The following is a 22,519-nucleotide window of genomic DNA, read 5'->3' on the forward strand; positions in this document are numbered from 1 at the left end:
GTAAACCTAACTTTCGATATTAATCGGCTACAAATCCTAAAGAACTACATGAACGTCCTCTGCATAGTCCCGAGGTTACTATATTGTGTGCTGTAGCATACTTGTTGGAGAGCTTCCTGATCCCTGATCTTCAGAGCAATCGTTTAGTGCGCAGGAGCTTGTGAGTCCAGCAGGATGGAGCGACTGCCCATACAGCCAATGGGGTGATGGACTTTTTGAGAAGCAAGTTCCGTGGCCGAGTCATCTCGCGTTTTCGGGACATTGCATCGCCGGCTCGCTCTCAAGAATTTAGCGTTTGTCATTTTTTTTTCCTTTGGGGGTTCCTTAAGGAAAAAGTTTACATTGGACGAACTGAAAGAGGACATATGCAAAGAAATCGCCAACCTGTCTCTGTCTGCAAAGAAAGTGTTTGACATTTTCAGTCCAAAACTGGAAGAATGCTTATTCAAAAAAGGATATCATTTAAAGGGCATTATCTTCAGACCTTAACGGAGGAAATCGGTTGTTCTGATGTTATTTTCATTCATTTACATTAACATCAACAATTGGTACTAACCACTTTTAATTTTTGTGTTGTTTTTATTTTTAAACTGTCAGATCTGTTGGCCGTACTCTCCGTCAACCACAAGACCAAGACTACAAGGGATAGAAGAACGACTCCAACATTGATAAGAGGGAAGAAGGAATCTCCGTCAACCACAAGACCAAGACTACAAGGGATAGAAGAACGACTCCAACATTGATAAGAGGGAAGAAGGAATATATACGACTATGTATAGGAAAAACCGTGATTGTAGGTACTAGGAAAACCACATGCGATGCTCCATATACAGTACAGGGTGAGTCAACGATTGCGCGGAGTAACTTAATGCTTTGAAAATAAGATTTTCCAATAGAGTGCTGTTGTATTATGATATGGTTGAATATTCTCCACATTTTAAACATATTTGGAATTATACAAAGTGTGCTCACAAAGTAGGGCACCAAAATGGTGCATTTTTTTAAATGGAACCACCCGTATATAAATGTGTTTTTTAATTCTACGTGTAATTGTAGAACATTTTTTACATGGTGAATATCCGAAAAACTAGTTAAAGATAATTCGATTTGTAAGAAAAATTTGGCATCAGTTTCTTCTCAAAATTATTACTTAAGTTTTGATTCCAGGCTCTATATCTTTTATCCTGGGTAAAGTAAACGTCGAATAAATTGATCTACAATGAAACATAAAAAAATAGCTTACAGAGGGTATTTTTTACGTAGGTCCAAAGTTACAAAACTTCATATTAAAAATCTCACTTTTTTAAATGGAACACCCTGTATATTTTTCTGTCATCTCTGATAGTATTCGATATATCCTGGTTTTCCTGGTTTTAAATTCTAATCTTAAATAAGTTATTAGTTATATGTAAGTTACGAGTACATAATAACAAAGTGGCCATGCAAAAAAAGACATTTTTTTTCCGCCTCGTCCAAACCAAAAATCATATCGATTAATTCGTTTTTCAAATAATTCTTTTAAGTTTAAAAACTGCAGAATAAATTTGATAGTGAAAACATTATATTATACATATTTTGATTTTCCTAGTTTTTATATTTTATTCTTAAATAGGTTATAATTTACGTAATAACTAGGAAAAAAATGAAACTAATGTCACTGACTGGATGACATTAAGAGTAAACTTTGTTTTGTAGTCAAGTGTTTTTATATATACTCCAGTTTGTAGAATTAAAATGAATTGTTTGAAAAATTAATTTAAAATGTACCATTTTACCGTCTTACTTTGTGAGCGCACCCTGTATAATTCCAAATATGCTTCAAATGTGGAAAATATTTAACCATATCATAATACAAAAACGCTCTATCGAAAAATCTTATCTTCACAGTATTAAGTTACTCCGCGCAATCGTTGACTCACCCTGTAAGTACAGCATTTAATAAAGACATCATCTATTAGGGAGAAATATGAAAGAAGTAAGTACTGGGAGACGACCGAAATAAAGCATAAGAAAGCTAATTGCATTTCTTAAAATTATAGGATTGTTCAAATAATTAAAAAGAATGTACCACTGGTATAAATTCAGATGTAGAATACAAACCAATCAAAATTAAACAAAATGTAGAATTAACTTAGAATCTGGTCTTCTAACTGAGTAGGTGGATTAGTGGATAAAAATACTCTAGCTCTTTTTTCAAAAGTGCCAAAACCATCACTCATCTGATAAAAAAGGTCAAGGTTTTTGAAAATATAAATAACGTAGAGGTAGCCCACGAAGAGAAACAATAAAGGAAAGGAAAAAATGACTTTTACCGTAAATCTCATGTACCATTTCTGCAGTGCCAGAATAAAATGAAGGTGGGAGTATCTCCCAGTACCCACCTCCCCAAAAGGCTAGGTCATAAGGGTATAGAGAGCGCAAAATATACGTGTTTCAATATTACTACGGCACAAACAGATATTAAATGATAGAAGGAGTTGTTTAACCCCCTATATAATCCACTATCAAAGCAAACGGCTAAGTATTTAATAGAATTTGTTCCGTTTAGCTTTGCACAGTGACATCTAATCTTATTTTATCCAAAGATATCGTGGAAGATATGAGGGTTAAACAAATTAAAACCCTCGTCAATTCCTTGTTCGAACCTGAGTTGAGGTGAATTTTTCATCTGTGGCAGAGATGGGAATATCCTTCGATCAGTTTCGAGCATTCTGCCGGCTACTCCGAATTAGGTTTTCCTGCAGTTTTCCTAATTCGTAAGGTAAATACAGGAGTCGTATAGAACAACTTAAGACCTTCTGCAGGGGAACCTTTAAAAAGCCACTCTGTGTCACTCTGTAATTGGGCGTAAGCTTGTTGAGGGCCTAGAACAAGAGGGACAATAAATTAAAAAAAGTAAATCACCGTCAAAGAATGTAACAAACCCAGAGATTAGGTCGTCCACAAAAAATAAGAATAGAATGGGACCCAAAACCGAGCCTTGAGGCACCCCGCTTTATTTCACTGTTTAGACCTTTTGGAATTTTGCACTATTGCAGGGGAATGCCTCTAATTCCGATCGGTTAGATCTAATTATTTTCTCGTATATTAGATCAAACACTAAATAGATACCCGGGGAATATTGATTGTGTCCTATAAAGGAAAATCTCGCAAAGTGCCATTCGAAGAATATCCCTAATGATCATTTGTAACGAAAAATTCAAGCTAAGGCTTAGCGTAAGCGCAACTTAAAGTCCAAAGTAACCATTGTAGGTTTAAGCTATACATATAAGCTAAGCTTAGGTTAAATTTTTCGGTGAAATTGCTATAAATGCGAAATAATTACGGTATTGTTATAGATTTTAAGAAAAACGGTATCATTTCAATAAAAAAAACCTACTCAAAGCTGACATTTTGACTGACTGGTAAAAGACAGGAAACGTAATATAATAAGTACTTATTGCTACCGTATAATTCTAATCTAGAAATAACGCATGTATTACCGTAATTTTGCAAAAAAAAATAAAGAATGAAAGTTTTATTATGTCACTTAACCAACCCATAAGCGGCCATTTAAAAAATAAATTTCTAATCACTTTCGCTTCAAAACGCTATTGATAAATTATTTTATTTTAAACAATAAACGTGAGTTAGCATTAAAGATGCGGCTATTAGATCGAGTTCCTTAAATTCGCAAAAACTACATTTTCTAATCCCATTTCGTTACGTAAGTTAATCAATTTTCTCGATAACGGTAACGCTCCATGAAGCTTGAAAATTCCGAGCATGTAATGAACGAACAGGTGGTTCATGCGTAATTCGATCTAATTGGTTAAAACATGTTAATGCACTCATAACCGTTAATACATTTCACTCCGTCTATGGCTAGTTTAATGAAAGTTACAAGAAAATGAAACTGAAAGTAGCCGTACTTAAAATTCTAAATGGAATTGGAGAACATTGGGATCGTTTCGTAGTTTTGTTTACATTTTTATTAATAAGTGTAGTGGTTATAACTCATACAAAATTAATAAACAATTAACTTACAAAAATGTATATACATCACCTATACTACGTATAAATAGACATATTTTTAAATGACATATCGCACATTTCGCAATTTTAATTATCAACTTACGGCACATTTTTAGTTCAATCGAATTAAAGGTAAGAAAATGGGTGAATCATGATATTGGAAAACAAGGACGTTCATAACGGAAATTAAAATCGACCTTGCGAATGTCACTCTATATTTTTGTGGTTAACGGTATATCAACAATCGGCTTCTTTTGTAACGTGAAACGAAATTGTTGACTTAAAAAATTGCCTCTTAGCCTGCGTGTTGCATAAATTGGGTGTGATACGCTTAAGGATAATCAAAACACGAACACTTTCACTATCCGGAACGCGTCACGTTTATTAAACGTTCTTCGTTAACGTTCACCCATTGTTCTATCACATTTTATAACACTAAAATTGAATATTCTGCCCCCTTAAAAACGCGTCGATCGGACTTCCCTGGACTAGTGCTTGGGGGTGTTGAAACGACGATGGCTGAATGTAGTAAAACTGTTGAGGTTGGGGTGGAGGGCTCGATTGCCTTAGCTGTATTCTGCTCTGCGACGCTTGTTGCGCTCTGGCGCGTTGCTGTTGCTGATGAGCGAACAGTTGCGCGGAGTTTTGGAATTGCAAATCGGCTTGTTGCTGTTGGTAAATCGTTTGAGTGGGTTGAGGTCTGAGCGCTCTGTATAATGGGCTCTGCTGCTGTAGTTGCTGAATGTTTAGTAACTGATGCTGGGGTTGGTGCACGTACGGCTGTATTCTGTGGCTCAACGAGAATTCGCCTTCGGTCTGAGGTAAGGTCTGATAGAGCTGGGTGTTATATAAACCAGATACGGGGTCGTAGACTAATTCCGATGAGTATACGGGAGAGGAGTTTGGTGGTGGTGCTGCTGAGGTTTTGTGGGTTTTTGGAGTGGTTCTCGCTAGCGCTGATATCGGACTTGGAGACGGTGAGACGTGATTGTCGTGTTGGAAGCGCTGAAATTCGGATTCAAAGTCTATTCCGCCCCTTGTCACAGATAGAGGAATCGAGGACGGGGTTGAAGAGATAAAGGACGGTCGCGCTGTTTGCGTTAGCTCCTTGGTGTAGAGTAGTGCCGGTCGTGGAGTTACAGCGACTTGCAATAACTGGGGCCGGTAGGTGGTCGCTGGCAATTCCGAACGAGGCGTCACGGAAGGAACTGGTCGCGGGGTTATATTAATAGGCGTCGCGCTTTGTTTGTATACTACTGATGCAGGGGTGGTATGTGCTGAACCTCGTGGATGATGATAGGACGCGATCTCCTCTTCCGAATTTATTTGCTGTTGGTAAATTTGAGGACGAGTTATATACTGGGGCCGCACGGGCAGTGACTGAAACAAAGACGTATTAAAACACACGTACGCGCAAATCCCAAGCTTACTTGAATTGGGTGCGGTTTCAGCACCTGTTCAGGTTCGGGTTCTTCATCCTCTTGCTGACTATAAGTGTTATGGAAGAGAGTTACTGCGGGTTTTGGGGCAGGCGTCACTGGCCTCAGGGGACGAACGGGTTTTGTGGGGTAATTAGCCGGTATATTCTCAGGCTCGTTGCTGTCTTCTTCCGGAAGGTCATCCTCCTCCTCCTTAGGCGCGTTGGGATCACAAGGATTTCCGGAAACGTACGTAAATTCTCGTTTGTTGCCATCAGGATCTACATAACCATACTTTCCTCGCACAACGCAATCGGTACCTCGCGTTTCTTCCTTGAAACTACCATCGGCAGCCTCATAACCGAAAGTGAACGAACCATCATCGTTGACTTTATTATAATTTCTGATGGTTTGCACCGGCGGCGCCTTCGCCGGTTCTTTGCCTCTAGATTTCAGATGAGAAGACGAAACTCTGCCTTGAGGTATGTAATTGTCCTGGACGTTTCTAGCCGGCGCCGTGGATTGTCCAAAAAGTCCATTGTACTGATCAGCGGACGAAACGTAGACAACTCTGGCGTCCTCTCCGTCCCTCGCTTCGGCTGCGTAATACTCCACTGTTTCATCTTCTTGGGGCTCGGGACGAACGCGAATTCTCCGCCCTTCACAGCACACCAAGGCGATGGCGATTGAAAAAAACAACCACAACTAAAACGAGAAGGAAAAAAATTAGTTCAGACGATTATGACAACGCACTAATATTTTGATCGTTCATTAATCTAGATCAGACCAGAAATTTGCTTGAAACATAAATTCAAATTATAGATCACTTGGTTAAAAAGTAGAAAGTGCCACCGGCTGTCAAGTATACCATAATATATGCAATTCGTAACACATTCCGTATCTCATACGTAAACAGATTGGTATCATTAGTTGTGTTCCACTTGTAGGTCTTCTGGTCAAATTATTAAAATTATTATGGCATAAATTAATGAAGGTAGTTTGGATTATATCATAGGAATATCAATTTATTTTAATTAGAGAAGTGTGCATAAATGAGGGTAATAAACAACATTAAATTTGAAATTTTTTGACGTGGAATAAAAATATTTTATGATGCAATATTTAAAAAAAGCTCCCCCACGCCAGCTCCTGGGCTGATCTTTCTTTTGCTTTGACTTGGAAGCGTAAAATTCGGTTTTGCACAAAAATGGTTCACCCGCAGATGATTGAATCAACGTGACTCATAGTTTCATTGCTGATGCATAAGAGAAAAAGCTTCCGGACGTTCAAGGAAAGGGTGAGGTTTACCTTGATCTAATGCAAGACAAACTGGTTTCAGTTCAAAATATGTTTGTCTTGGTCACATACTCATTACAATACCTATGTTGCGAAATTGTTTACACTAAAACCACATTAATTCGCATTTTTAACCGCTAGATTCTCACCTTGATATATATGATAAATCAATACGATCGGAAGTGTAAATTTGAAAGTAATTTTAAGAAATGCGAATTATTACCTTGTGGCGCTTCCAGAATCGTTGGTTTTTTTAACGTGTTTAAGACTCAAGCAAAGGTTGAAAATATTGAGTGATAGGGCAAACTAATACAACTATTTCCCTAAGGGATTAAAATGTTTGGTTGACATCCAGATGCACCACAGTTTTTTTTTTGCCTTTTTCACAGATGCAACTAATTCACCTAGACTTTTGAATATCCTTAGCCTCATTGGTAAACTGCGTAAATTCATGAAATCTCAAATTGAGATGCTTTTGATATCTAGTGAAGAATTTCTCACTCTCCACACAGTAAAATTCTACAAAAAAACTTGTATTTGATGGACTATGAGACTGACCATATGCCCTTTTACGATTTTGTGAAGATATAGGAAGTAGGAACATAGAAAAAAGAATCTTATTTTAGACCCCTCCACTGCCCAATTCTCTTTCACTTATTTTCCTTTCCTCTATTGATAAAAAATACTCGTAAATTAATTTTTTTTAATGATGAAAAATTAGTACTTTGTAGTTTCTTTACTATTTCTGCTATTTAATACATGCTTTTAACACCATAATCCATCAAATCTTGTTACTGTTCAATCTGATAACCCAAGTAACAAGGTCTACTTCTCCACCAGTTAACCTTAGTACGGTAGTGAGCTAGAACCGATTTTATCTATATTGTACTCTGACCACATACTAAGTCGTTAGATCATTTAGAAACAACATTAATTTTGACGCAATCAGTTGGCCCCACTAAAGTCAAAAAATAGTCAAAGTCTGCCAGTAGCTTGGGTCAAAATGCTGACGGCCACATTTAATACATATCTGACTTTTTGCTGAAAGAATTTTTACATCACATTCCAATGAAATTACAACGAAACATATCCAATATAGGAAAGGTACCAATAGAGGGTGTAGAATTCATGCAACTGGCACGCACGATTTTGGGTAAATTTTGATATTCAGTGAACTTTTAGAAACCCTCTTTGAAGCCTTCCAGGAAACTTTGCCTTCTAAAGGTTTTTTTCTATGACACTTCCATAAAAAGCGATTTCGCAATCTTCTAGTCATTTCTTTGGTGGAAGTCATCTTGTAGATCTTCCACAAAGTCTACCTAACACATTTTTAAAAAGATCTTTGTAGAAACTGATGTGCAAAGTGTTTTATAAGCGTTTTTGGAAACCTTAAAGCAGTTGAAACCCGTATACGGTTTACTAAACTATTATTGTAGTTTCTTAGTGTTTTTATGTTTCCACTTACAGTTATTTTCGAAATCTTACCAGAATTCTTTCCGAGAATATTGGTAGAACAATTTATTTGTATCTTAAAAACTTTAGAAACCAATTTCCAAACCTTTTTGGAAATATTTTTAGTGGTTTCATAAGAGCATAAGAGCATAGATTTTTTTTGCATAGTGATCCTTAATATCCCATAATTGAATAATATTTAATATTTATTGTCAGCCAAAAATTGAGCTATTGTTCGTAGACAGGACTAAACGCTATGGAAAGGCTTAGTCAAAATCGTGAAAAAGAGTACCTACCACGTTCCATACGACTTTTTGACAAAAAAAGTTCGGTAATTTGACAACTATGCAAAAAATGGGGTTTTTGTAGGTTTTATTGAAAGTCGAGTTACAACAAACTTCACTAGAAACCTCTTTCCAGGATCTGTAGAAAATTTTCTTGAAATCTTTCTCATAAAACCTTCTCTAAATTTTTTTAGGAATTTATAGTCTTAGACATATTTTAAAAGTCCTATCTTCGCGAAAAACTTTCTACTGTCATGTTGTGGTCGTGAAGTTAGCGATATATTTCAATGGCTATGTTTTGGTTTTATTTGTTTATTTATTTATATATTTATTTATTTACCGCTTCTCTTGTTCTGGGCCCTCAACAGGCTTGCGCCTAATTACATAATGCTTTTTTTAGAGGTGCCCCTTCAGAAGGTCGTGAGTTGTCTATACTACTCCGGTATTAATCTTACGAATTAGCAAAACTGCAGGAAAATCTAATTCGGAGTAGCCAACAGAATGTTCGAAACTGGTCTAAAGAAATTTCCATCTCTGCCATAGATGAAAAATTCTTACCTCAGCCCTAGTTCGAACACCCAACCTCCGGCTCTGTAACCCACCGCTACACTGAGCCACATAATCGGATGTATGGTTCAAATCACAAAGACTTAAACCGACTTCAAGCTCCTTGACGTACCCTTGAAAACAGTTATAAAAGAACTTTGTAAGATAAGGCTGCTGGTGACAATATTAATTAATAAATTGTTCGCGTTGTCAATAAGTTGTGAATATTTTCGGTACGGCTCTTCTAAATAAATTTGATATTTTACCCCTATAATATACGTACCTTATAATACAACATTTACTAACGAGATTTATTAGAATATTAAAATTATCGCGATTAAAATCCAAAAGTTCTGTCATTTTAACGTGTAAGGAGGAGATCGAGCCACAGTTCTCTTTCCCCAAATAATTTTCGGAAAACCTTTATGAGAAAACTTCTTTCGCAAGAAACTGGCGAACTACACTGGGAATCTTGGAGCAATCTGTCTAGCTTAGATAGATCTCTACACAAGTGCGCTAGAAATTCTTAAAAAATCTTTTTTAGAAAATTCTTTGGATCTCGGAATTCCTATAAATCTTTTTAAAACCTTTTTGGGAATCTTCTTAGGAAGTCTTTATAAACTTTTCGCATGCATTTGCTTATATAGAATCTTCTTAAAATATCCTTCAAAGAATCTTGTTACCTCAAAATCTTCAATTTTACTAGAAGGTATTGGTAAATCTTAGAAACATTCCATTAGTCTTTCAATCGAGCTTTGAATAAATACTTTTCGAGTTTTAGTGATTTTCAAAAATTATAAATCTCTTTAGCTATCTTCTTTCCAGGGATCTTCCTCTTTTGAAGCATTCCATGGGCCCCGGGAAACTTTCCAAAAACAACTTATTTCAAATTTTAGATCCCTTACTTTATTAGTGATCGGTACTAACTTTAATAGAGATCTTTCTCCTTTTAGAATTAGAACCCTTCTTATAAACCTTCTTTAAAATATGCTTTTTCCATTTAGCCAATAAAAAAATTCATTGTAAATCCACAACGTGCTTATTTATTAATCTATTTTGATAAAGCGTCCAAAATCATTCTAAATAATGCCTAATTGTTTAGAAAAATTAAAACAAATTTAATTTCATATGCATAATTTCCATCAAATTTAAAATGTTACTTATACGAGAGCAAATTGATTAAAATTACAAACTGAGGTTTTAGTGAGGGCGGATATGGCCATTTTCCCTTTTTCGATGACATATTTTCTTGGTACACTACGCACAGAGGATAATACTTGTTGCAGCCTTTACTGAGGTAATTTGTGTACATTTGCAAGTCTGATACACTCTAAAAAAATCATTGTCCTCATAAAATTACAAAAAAATGACTGAAGTACATTAGCGGGCGTGATTGTCAATTAAAATTCAAGTAGGTCATATGGTCACTGTCCGAGAGACATTAAAATATGGTATTTTATCGCATACACATACCGTAAGTGCGTGGTATCTCGTAATTGTAGTACCAGAAGAGAAATTCTGTAATTAATTTCATATAATAGGTACAATACTGTGGTTTTAAACGTGTTGATGTAAAAATGGGAGTTTAGGTTTAAATAATACGTGGTAATTTGTACAGGATCTTTATATGGGAAAAATTGTCAATTGGTCTGTTAACTGTAAAGCTACGGCCAGGTCATTTCACAAACTTCCCTGTCGAAATTGACCTCGTGAAGTCACCCAACTGCGGAAGGGAGAAATATAAAAACTTTGATACAAAGAATCTCTGACCTTTATATTTATAGATTCTAAACAAATGCAAAGTAAAGATACGTTAATGAGCACCTTGCACCGTAATAATTTCGAGAAGAAGATTGATTTTTTCTGTTTTTCTACAATTAGAAAACACATTTTTTGGTTGCGTTCCAAAATAGTCACTTACAGCAACTTTCGAATCACCATCAGATGGAAATAATTGACCTCGTAAGTGTATTTTCACCTTGGAGAAAATAGTGGTCGCAGGGTGCTAAATCCGGGCTTTAGGGCGCATGGAAGCCACATTCATCGATAAGTTAGCTGTGATTTGGATTTTTTGTGGTAGGGATCATCTATACGCCTACTGCATTTGTTCTTGCTGGAAGACCACAGTGATACACTCAGGTTTCATCGTCGGTAATCATTCTTGAATCTTGTTTTAGAGCATCCTGACAAAATTCTGGCCTGATCTGGTGTGAAGAACCTAGGAATCCATTTCGCAAACATTCTGTTCAACCCCAAAACTTGGGTAAAAGTTTTTAAACTGCTGCCTCGTGCTGGCAGGTAAACCACCCCGTATGTTAGTAGGTTTCTATTTCGCTAAATACCACATCCTTTGCACTTCCCTTACAAAAACTGAGACTTTAATTTTACATCAAACATCAAAAGATTGCAAGATAATTTGTAACTTTTCAAACGTAAGTAATCGAAGCTACATTACTTATGAAATTTCTGCGTACATGAGAAAGGAATATGTCTGTGCTAAAAATCATTTATTAAATTAACAGCAAATTAACAAAAGCAATTACTTACACGCCACTTATTTAATGGTACAATTAAATAAATATTAAGTAAATATTTTTTGGCAATAAAACACCCCTCGAAGCTTATACTTGAACGCCAAAATTTTGACAGAAAAGATCATCACGATAACGAAGCAACTTTATGACAGAAACTGAACAATGTTCGTATATTATTAAATAGTATTTAAGCCGGCAAGCGACTGTACTTATTACCTACTTTCAGGATAAAAATGATACCGTAGAAAGGACACACTTTCAGACAACAACTAACCCCGTTTTGAACATGATATTGTTCTTTGAAAAACAATAAGCGAAAAATGAAAGGGGGACTTCACTGGTTCTTGCTCATTCTACATTTTAGTATTAATATATGTAACTATTACAAGATCATACCCGAATCTTAAGTGATTGCATAAAGGTTTGTACACGAAAATCGTTTTACGGAGGCGACGACGATCTGCTCCTTAAGTCCTTACATGTATAACAAACCACTAATTTTTTTGTGAAAGCGCTAATTTAAAGAAAAGTGAAACTAGTGTAGAATTGAACACGATACAAGTAATCCATACTGTTCTCATCATATACAGATCAAATTTCTCAATTTCTTCGAGTCTTTGTCTTTCAAGTTTATGATTACATTGAGATTAAATTAACAATGCGTGTATAGAAATTACAGGATAATTAAATGACTTTAAATTATTTCCGTATGAATACAATAAGATTCAGTTTTTAATTATAAAGTGCACAATATTGTGCAAGTCTTCAACCTTAGGTGTTGATAAACAACAACGCATAAAAAATATGAAAGTTTTTAATCACATCGTTACCATGAGAAAAATGTGCACAATAACGTTTACTTCCAAAAAAGTCTTTTTGTATGATAATATGTTTCTCTTTCGCCATTCATATTGAGGAACTGCACTGCTAGTCTGGTCGTAGATTTTCACAAAAAAATTGGTCACCCATGTAACGACTGTAGTACAAGTGTAGTGTTTAACCATACATTTTGAATAGCAATAGCGCGATCACCAAAATACACCCACATTATTTATGATTTACAAACGACATATGCTATCGTGGATTTTTTGTCGAAAATTTACACCTTCTGCAAATTTCTTTGTATCTCTTTGTGTTTTTCGTGCGTTTTCAATTACACACGCACGCGCGATAGTGATTTTCGTGCAAAAACACCACAAGAGCGTAAGACTGAGGTCAAACTTGTCGTCTTTTTCTTATATGGCATCGATTACCAAGTGGCGTTGCCCAGCAGTTTGTACATCTTATACATTAAGCTCCAGATAAGCCTGTAAATTCGTAGAAAGATCTGGCAACTCCTCCTAAATCCCAAATAAATGGGTAGATTTACGGAATGGATCTTTCAATGGACGAATCATAACTCATATGGCAACGCTTACGTAGAAAGCGACTTTCCAGAAGGTCTAGACTAATTTCTACGCGGAAGATGATTTATTTAGAATTCATTGTCCTGTCATGTCGAAAGACTTTCTTAAGACCTAAAAATATTTTCAGCGAAATTGCAATTGTTATACAGGGTGATATATATCACAGTTGCATGTTTTAAACATACCGCCCTGCATATTTTGATTCCTTGGTAAAGTTTAGTGTGACCTAATGTATCTGTTGCGTCCCCGAACTAGAATTATTATCCTTTAGTTTTTCCTTCAGGAAAATTTCCTAGTACGCCTTGTACATAACTATTTTGCATCTACCTGTATATATTCCCACTTGTTATGTGTGGCGCATGAGTCGCGGAAGTTAGAATTGTACTGCATCTGTGTATGTATTCATCGATTAGTACTTCATCGAACAACAAAATCAAGATGTTGCCGTACAGACAACAATAATAATGAGCGTGCTTGTTAAAAAGCAACACGTCATTTTCATCCGAGTCATTTGTACGGCACCATGCAGCCGTCGTCATAATCGCCTTCGTCGAAGCCTTTTGCCTTCGTTTGTATTGACCTACTTCGAAACAACAAGTAAGTTCCATTCATATTCCTTTCGTAATTATACCAATTTCTAGTATTGTATCGACGTACCAATTGCCAACCAGGATTTAGAATAAATTACGAGTACTTTATTTCCATTTTTTAATAATAAACACGTTAAATTATTCGTGTCGATATTTTTTCATCCCTCTCATACAAAGGCAGAGTAAGCAATTAGATTTCATGTCCATTACATTATAAATATCGTAGCCGCTTCATTTGTACTCTCCGATATCTAAAATGAGTCGTGAGCCATAATTTGTCATTTTTTCAACCCTCTATAACAATTGTTGTGCCTTAAAAGTCCTTCAACAAGCCCCGACAATGAATTTTCATGTTTTATTCAAACTTGTCTGATAGGTACTCTTTCAATTCTTTAGCAAAGCGCTAGAAAGGCCCAGAACATTTTTGAAAATATTAAAAGAATTTGAAAAGCGTATAAGGACTCTGGAAAAAACGAAAGTAGGGTGGAAAACCCTGGAAAAGCACCGTTGTCACTGATGTCAATGCTGTTACTACACAGCACTTAAAAGAGAAAATTGTTGAATAAGAGTGAGGCAAGGGTACGTTTAAATCTTGGACACGTTAATGGCTCTTTTACTATGTATCGTTTTTTCTAAGAATACTGCTACTATCTGTTACTAATATTTCACTTCGACAACTCTGTTAGAACTAATCTGCAGCACAATTAAATTTTTCCTATATTTATTTATTTATTATTTATTTATTTAAACAACACAACAAACACGTCATATTTCCCCGAAAGAATGCGTCACATACGCATTCGTTTCTTATCCCCGATGACTATCCTTTACGGTGTCTCGATGTCTAGATAATTCGCTACAATATCATGAAGTGGTCACAAAAACAATGCCGAAATATGTTCAGATTATTAATTCAACATCCACTTTCTACGTGCTCTCACTTCTAAGATTTAAACATTTAGTCTGATGGACGCTAAAACACATTATGGCTAAATAAATGAATAATAACATACTGTAAGTCGCGGAATAAAGAAATATCATAATCAAACAAAACTACTTATGTACAAGTGAATTGGATTAATATTTACACCAAACAAACCTCGACCCACGTTTTCCTCTGCTATTTAAAACATTCCATCCTCTCAGTTTTGCTCCTCCTGCCTATTTATCAAAATTCAAGCGTCATCGAACGAAAAAACTGCACCTGCTCATTATCTCGGCAATAACACGCTTACGCAGAAAATAACCTTATCGTAACGACCGGAGATAACATGATTCTAATTCCGATAGCAAAATCACATTGGCTTCAAGTGATATGATCGACATTACATTAAATCTCAAATAATGGTGCACATTTACGCTTAAAGAATCTTCAGGCACATTACTGTAAGTGCTGAAGTCAAATCAAAGGCTACATGACGTCGTTTACACAACAGTATATTATACTATAATGTAAAAGATTTATCAGTAAATAAATAACCTTAACAACCTAATTAATTAATACTGATACCGTGCCCACAAGGCATTTAACTGCCCTATTTTTTGAGAACGTGCTAATTTGTATTCTGTCTGCTAATATTGCCAAATATTTTAAAAATTTCAGAGATTATTCTAAGGATTTTGATGGTTTTCCAGGTTTTGGGGGTTGTAAACGTTCTAAACCTAAAGAATTCATAAGAATTCTAAAAAGACTTTAAAGAAATTTTCATTCTAATAGCCTAACAAGCTTTCTAAGGGCGCTAAAAGTCCTGAAGATTCTGGTGGTTCTAAGGGAGATTCTAAGCAAATTAAAGAATATTCCATGGCGGTCTTAAGGAGAAGAAGAAGAATATTCTAGGGATAGGCAAATTGCAGATTTTGTTTAAGAATGAAGAATATGACGTAGAAATTTCAGCCTCATAGGACAGTTGCGTGCAAAAATAAGTATAAATTGTACACAAATTTTGTTAGTAAATAGTTATAGATTAAAGCTGATATCATACTATCATGCTATATTTATCTTGCAAAATGATTAATTTGGAGGGAGAGATCTTTACACATAAACATTTAAAAGCCCCATGGGATACATTCAAAATCTACGCTATATAATGCAAGAAGAATAAAGCCCTTAGAGAAATTCTCCGAAATATTGTTTTTCCTTTTGTATCCAACATTTGAAGATATTCACAATTAAGTTTTCCATCACCCTTTATGAGAAGCCCCCTCCGACATTCCGTTCTGCAGATATGTGTACCAAAAGTGTTGACATCCCCAGTAAACGTTTTAAAGTAACATGTGTTACCCCTCTCCCCTTCAACCATGAAGTACCCCCCTCCCTTCCATTTTAGAAAGTTTTACAAAGCACTACTAGAGGCATGCGTATGCAAAATTGGTTATCCCATGAAAAAGTTATGTACGAAACTGCATCTCGGAAAATAATAGGGTGACATCCTTTAAGAAATCAAAATTTGAAGGACGTGTGGCCATCTTCAAGGTATATGCTACCTATCGTAAAAAAGTCCAGGCCTCAAAGAGAATTCTCCTAAAAGTTCTTCAAAACTGCAGAAGTGGGTTCAGATGGGCGGATAAAACGCAAACAATAGCATTTTTTTAGTTCTTAAAAAATGCGCTAAAATCATGTTTTTCTTATGTATGCTTACACCCTTGCTTACAGCAAAACAACCAAAAAACTTCATACTGGATTATAGTTGAAATATCTGCTAGATGGTTTACTGGAATTCCCTTATTTACCTACTTCTATTTCAATTGTAAAAACCTTGGTAAAAACGAATCAAGTGTCTAGTATATGCGAAAAACAGCGTTAACCAAAATGCATGATGAATTTGCATTTGCATTTGCATATTATTTCAAAAAAGCAAAATTTAATTTAATACAATCTCCTAGACATTAAGCTCATTTTGATTTCATGCAATTCGGTTCATAACTGACATAAATGTCAGAATGACCTTCCTTATCTTTGGTCTACATTGGATCGATAAATCCATCCGCAAAAATTTTATCGTAAATCGGTTCATTCGTCGCTTATGGACTTATGATAGAATAATGGATTACTGTGTGAGTATGGAGATAAATTTTGAGCCCATTAGAGTCCCATATGTGCTATTGATAATAAAAGTAAAAATAAATATCATTATTTTTGGGGAATGCAGTGTAATTTGAATTGTATTCCAAGATAGATGTCTAAACCTTGGTCATCATCGTTTAGCAACCTGCCTTTGTAAACATTCTCTTCATGTGATAGTTTTCACAGTGTTAAGGTTACAAAATGAATGTTACTTTTTTATCACTTCAAGAGTTTTATTAAACAAAAGAAGGTAATATAACTACCACCAGATTGGCTAAAATTGTAGCACTTTATGATTCTGCCTTGAGGCGCTGTATCATATGTCCCTTGATAGAGAACAAACACAAGATCAAGGCTGTATTCGTTTTTTGTTAATGTATGAAACCGGCTCATACATCAGTTTATGGACATTGGAGGCGGTGCTGTCTCCCATGGACGTCAAAAATGAATTTGGAAATAAAAGGAAATAATAAGTGGGTTGTGGAAGTTGATCTTATTGAAACAGTGACAGGATCCTTATTTAAAGGCTATAATAAGGCAGCGATGTGATTTATGCCCACGTTAAATTTATGCATTTAACACCTATCGGAAACAAAACGTTTCAAAACCATTTCATTATGCAATCTATATCTACCATTAGTATACTAAGCGAAATGATTGATTGGCGTTCTTCTGGAAGGCATACACATGCCGCACCTACATCCACAGAAATCCATCTCAATTAGAACTATAATAATAAATTTTTTTCACTACTAGCGTCTGATGACATGATTATTAACCTTTTTTCCACTTGTAAAGTAGGCTTTCTCGGCATTTGTTCAAAGTGGTTAATAGTTTTTTATTATTAACTAGTAGTCAATAATGAGAACTGTCACGCTGTCACTTTTAGAAAACACAACCCGAAATTTCGCTCAATGAACGTTTAGACAAGTTCTCTAAAACGAATAATTGCCACCATTCGTAATTTCCAGAGAAATTACATACCTAAAATTATCACATTTTGAAAAAATTCGAACGAAATTACTCTTTGAAAATCTCAATGACAGAACAAAATACGGCCTGTTTGACTTGTACTTCCACGTACTTGATTGACATGTTAAATTAATAAACAAAAATTCTGTCCAACCGTTAACTTTCTTATCAATATAATATGTTAATTTAGAGGATTTCAAGTGCTAGTAGTGAAAAAAATAGTATATATACCACGGTAGAGAAGTCTATTATTGCCTTCGCACCTTACACCCCTCGGCGCAAGCGCCTCGTGATGTAATCTTGGTGCTCAGGCAATAATATGTACTTCTCTACCTTGATATATAATGTACTATTTTTCACTACTAGCGTCTGATGACATGATTATTAACCTTTTTCCACTTGTAAAGTAGGCTTTCTCGGCATTTGTTCAAAGTGGTTAATAATTTTTTATTATTAACTAGTAGTCAATAATGAGAACTGTCACGCTGTCACTTTTAGAAAACACAACCCGAAATTTCGCTCAATGAACGTTTAGACAAGTTCTCTAAAACGAATAATTGCCACCATTCGCAATTTCCAGAGAAATTACATACCTAAAATTATCACATTTTGAAAAAATTCGAACGAAATTACTCTTTGAAAAATCTCAATGACAGAACAAAATACGGCCTGTTTGACTTGTACTTCCACGTACTTGATTGACATGTTAAATTAAGAAACAAACAATTCTGTCCAACCGTTAACTCTCTTATCAATATAATATGTTAATTTAGAGGATTTCAAGTGCTAGTAGTGAAAAAAATAGTATATATACCACGGTAGAGAAGTCTATTACTTCGCACCTTACACCCCTCGGCGCAAGCGCCTCGAGATGTAATCTTGGTGCTCAGGCAATAATAGTGGACTTCTCTACCTTGATATATAATGTACTATTAATTTGATTAACCTTGACCACCTTTCGCTTTTTTTGTTTCAAACGGAACACGAAAATTTTCTTCGAACAATTCCAGAAATGTTACCGTTTCTTCTACAACAACCGGTTTACGGATAAGCTCTGTAGATCATTAGGTGATTGGGTGAAGGACGATATGAAAGTCAGGGCGTGCCTAATTATTGCAAGCTTATTTCCAAACATCTACGTGATATTCCTAAACAGGGTGTAAACGATCTTGATTAATCTTTGAGCTAGATTAGAGTACAATGGTCGACCTTCTGTGAGTTCTGCTGCAGACAAACATTAGAAGAATAAAAGCGAAATACAGACATAAAAAATATATAAGAGGTTGGTTGTTCTTGTGTTACACGAAGCACATTTAATTGTTCTTTCGCTTGTTTATTATAAACAGATCCGATTTCTTTGGCCTTGTCGGCAGTGTCTAATTCGGAAAGGGCTCCTAAGGTCTCGCCAAAAAAATGGGATCTGGGCGGTACCGTTAGAAAAACGAAAGTTGAAAATCTTGTGACGATTAAGTATCCACTCGACCTATTGACTGGGTACACTAAGCAGAAGGTCTCGCGATGAATGTAACCATACTAGATCATTTTTCATACTTTCTACTCCAAATTTCTTGAATCAAGATAAACACACCATATACCCGGTTTTGCTCTGTCGCTTGAAAGTTGTCTAATGGAAGAAAATATTTCCGTATATTTTTACGAGCGGACTTACGGTTATGTAATGTCCCAGTTAGAAGGCGCAACATTAAAATTGAGAGCTATGAAAATAATTGCTATCCTAGCATGATTACGCTTTTCTTTTGTTGTTGCTAATTATTGACCTAATAGATCTGCGATATCATTTAAGATCAATGTTATTAAGTTGCGAACACAAAAACCTATTCATTTGTGGTGGCATGCATATCCTGATAGAAAAGTGTTTTACATTCCTTTTTCATTGAACTGGTCAACCAAAAACAACTAACACAATATTTTATCCAAGGATTCCTACGTCTTAGTTTTATAATGCATGTCAAAAAATTTTGAATAGGGAACCACAAGATTAGATTTAAGCGAGGTATATACATTTTGCGACATAAATTACAGTCGAAAGGACAACAGCAAATACCAAGGATCCAAAATTTTTCTTTTAGGAGGTACGGGCATTGACAAAAGTAATGATCGCCTAATAAGTAAACTCTGCAGCATAAGCAAAATATAAGTCGGGATTATAAGTAAATACCGAGATATAAGTCGGGATTGTACTTAATCCCGAGATTAAGTATAATACTCACTTACATCTCGAGATTAAGTATAATCCCGACTTATATCTCAGGATTAAGTATAATCCCGACTTATTTCTCGAGATTAAGTATAATCCCGACTTATATCTCGGGATTAAGTATAATCCTCACTTACATCTTGGGATTAAGTATAATCCCGACTTATATCTCGGGATTAAGTATAATCCTCACTTACATCTCGAGATTACGTATAATCCCGATTTATATCGAATTATTTCTCGAGATTAAGTATAGTTTGAACTACCTTGTCCGTTCTACGCTTTCGTAATTTTTGGCAAGGAAAATCCGAAAATTTTACAAATAAGTAGGTAATAGCTCTTCACGAGTCTAAAAGATTTTTCAGTGGTTCAAAGTTCAAGAGCAATTTCGTAAAATACTGGGCATACGTATTGCACGGCCAATTAAATTTTAATTTTAATAATAAATACTTGTTTGTTAAAACCAATCTTTGGAACAGGGATCCCAATTGCAATCCGACAGGGAAACAACACAAAAAAAGGTTTTCTACAGAAATAGAGAAGAAAAAATTCGGAGAGTACCAGTTTAGAAATCGACCTGTTTGTGCCCATTTGTGTTTCCTCCAACATCTTCTTCTCTTCCATTTATCTTTCTAGTCTTCGGTATCTTTGCATAGATTCCCCTATAATTTCCCACACAATCGTTGTTCCCTCTTTTGAATCGGCACAATTACCACTTCCTTCCGTTCTTCAGATAACCCTCCCCTTTCCGTACTTGTTTACTACATTTCTCATCCTTTCCTTGACCCTAACTGTGCCAAAAAAACACGCCTCATTACCTATCTCGTTATTCTCTTCTGCTTTCCCTTTCTTCAGTATTTTTAATCACCTCGCTTCTTATCTAATTCCTTCAACCTCATCCCTTCTTACCTTCCATAGCCTCCTTTTTCTCCTTCTTTCCTTGTAGTAACTTGACAACATGCTGTTTTCATTCCTCTAATTGTATTTCCCTCCGACGTGCTCTGTTTGTCTTTTTTTCTCTACTTAATCAACTTCTAAAAATCATTTTCTATTTTTAATTCCGCTCTTCGTATTCTTTCTGTTGCTCCATTTTTTTTCTTTTGTACTTTTTTTCTGTTCTCTCATTTCTTTTGCATCTATTTCCCTCTTCTTTGTTTCTCCATCATTTCTCTATATATATTTCCCCTTTCTTACGCCCTTTTTCACACCGTAGAGTGGTAAAACCTCTTTAAGGTTCTGAGTATCTAGAGGGTTTTTGGAGTCTCGCCGATGAACTACTCTTGAAGAGTATGAAATACCATTAATGGGTCGTTACACAACAAAAGTATCGCGAAGGTTCTAAAGCATTTAAAGGTTCTCGAGACTCTTTGGAACCGTAGTAGATTCTTAAGTGTTTTAAAACTGTTAGATACCTACTGACTTAAACACAAACACAAAGAGCTCTAAAAGACTCACAAAATCTCTTCAGAAGCTGTTAGAATATTCTTAGAGATCCTTGGAAGTTCTTTAAAACTGTTTGTGACTTTAAAGGCTGTCAATTTTCTATAAAATGTTTCTAAAAACCCTTTAAAAGTTAAAACTAATACTTAAAGTATATTAAGGAATTATAAAGACTCATGAAAAGGCAACTAAAAGCTCTTGAAACTTTTAAAAATCCCTTGAAATCTCATGGAAACCCTGAATACCCTATGACTCTACAAGGTTCCAAAAAGTTAATAAGTATCTTTAAAGACTCTTAAAGGCACTACATATTCCTAGAGACGCCTGGAAGCTCTTAATAGCTCTCCGATTTGAAAAATATTTAAACGCTTGACTTTTAAAGAGAGGCTCTTGACAGTCCATTAAAACCATTAAATGGTCTTTTAAACTCTTAAAGAATCTTCTAATTCCGATTTAACACTTTTAAAGCGCACTAAGGATTTTTAAATGCTCTTAAAGACTTTCAAGGGCTCTTAAAGATTCATTGACAAAGGCTTTTAAAAACTCCAAGGTTACTAAGATAAATAGTTCCCTTATACCCCTAAGATTCTCAAGATGTCTGGACTCAATTGAATTACTAACAGTTGTAAGCTTCCTAAGATACCTAAGACTCCGAAAATTGCTAAGCTTATTAAGATTAATGTTTTAAGGCTCCCAATCTCCCTAAAGATTTTCAATAACAATTCCTAATATTCCTCCTCACTCCTAGTTCCTAACGTCCTTAAGGTTTCTATGACGTTACCTTTTCAAGAGTCATCGGATGCAAGTAGATAAGAAATGCTCGACAGAATTTAGTTTTAGTTTTAGAAACCTGGTAGTTTTGACTCAAGAAATCGACGATTCCGCAGATTCCAAAAAGAATCATTCAAAGGAAAAAAAGAAATAGATTTGAGGAAATGGAAAAATTTGAGAATCCGGAAGATCACAAGGATCTAAAAAATAAGCAGCAGCTAAGGAAACTTAGGAAACCTAGTAATGGATTAATTCAATGGGTAATTTCTTAGGAAGTAAATATTAATCCAGTTTATTCGAAAGATGTGATGGATCAGTGCTCGGATCAGTGGAACCAAAAGAATCCACAAGAGGAATTGTTCAAAATTAAATGGCTTAGAAATCAGAAAGAACCGATAAGCTGAAAAAGTTCCAGTAATTCAGAAATATCCTACCTAGGGTTGCTCCAAACGTTTGGACTTATTATGCCTTGCCTATTTAATAAATTTATTTTCAAATTTATTTCGGAAAAAGT

The 22,519-nt window shown here is 35.3% G+C and overlaps 1 protein-coding gene across 1 annotated transcript in view; it reads right to left on the reverse strand.

The window, feature by feature from the left end:
* Window positions 1-4,296: 4,296 nt before the first annotated feature.
* Window positions 4,297-22,519, reverse strand: part of LOC116166099 — a 34,626-nt gene continuing 16,403 nt past the window's right edge. The window contains exons 2-3 of the mRNA XM_031480938.1: window positions 5,445-6,137; window positions 4,297-5,394 (exon numbers count right to left, since the gene is read on the reverse strand). Coding sequence (XP_031336798.1) covers window positions 4,450-5,394; window positions 5,445-6,137 — 1,638 coding nt within the window. The 3' untranslated portion in view covers window positions 4,297-4,449. The remainder of the gene's footprint in view (window positions 5,395-5,444; window positions 6,138-22,519) is intronic.

Source organism: Photinus pyralis, unplaced genomic scaffold (assembly GCF_008802855.1).
Source record: "Photinus pyralis isolate 1611_PpyrPB1 unplaced genomic scaffold, Ppyr1.3 Ppyr1.4_LG3a, whole genome shotgun sequence".
Taxonomy (NCBI): Eukaryota; Metazoa; Arthropoda; class Insecta; order Coleoptera; family Lampyridae; genus Photinus; species Photinus pyralis.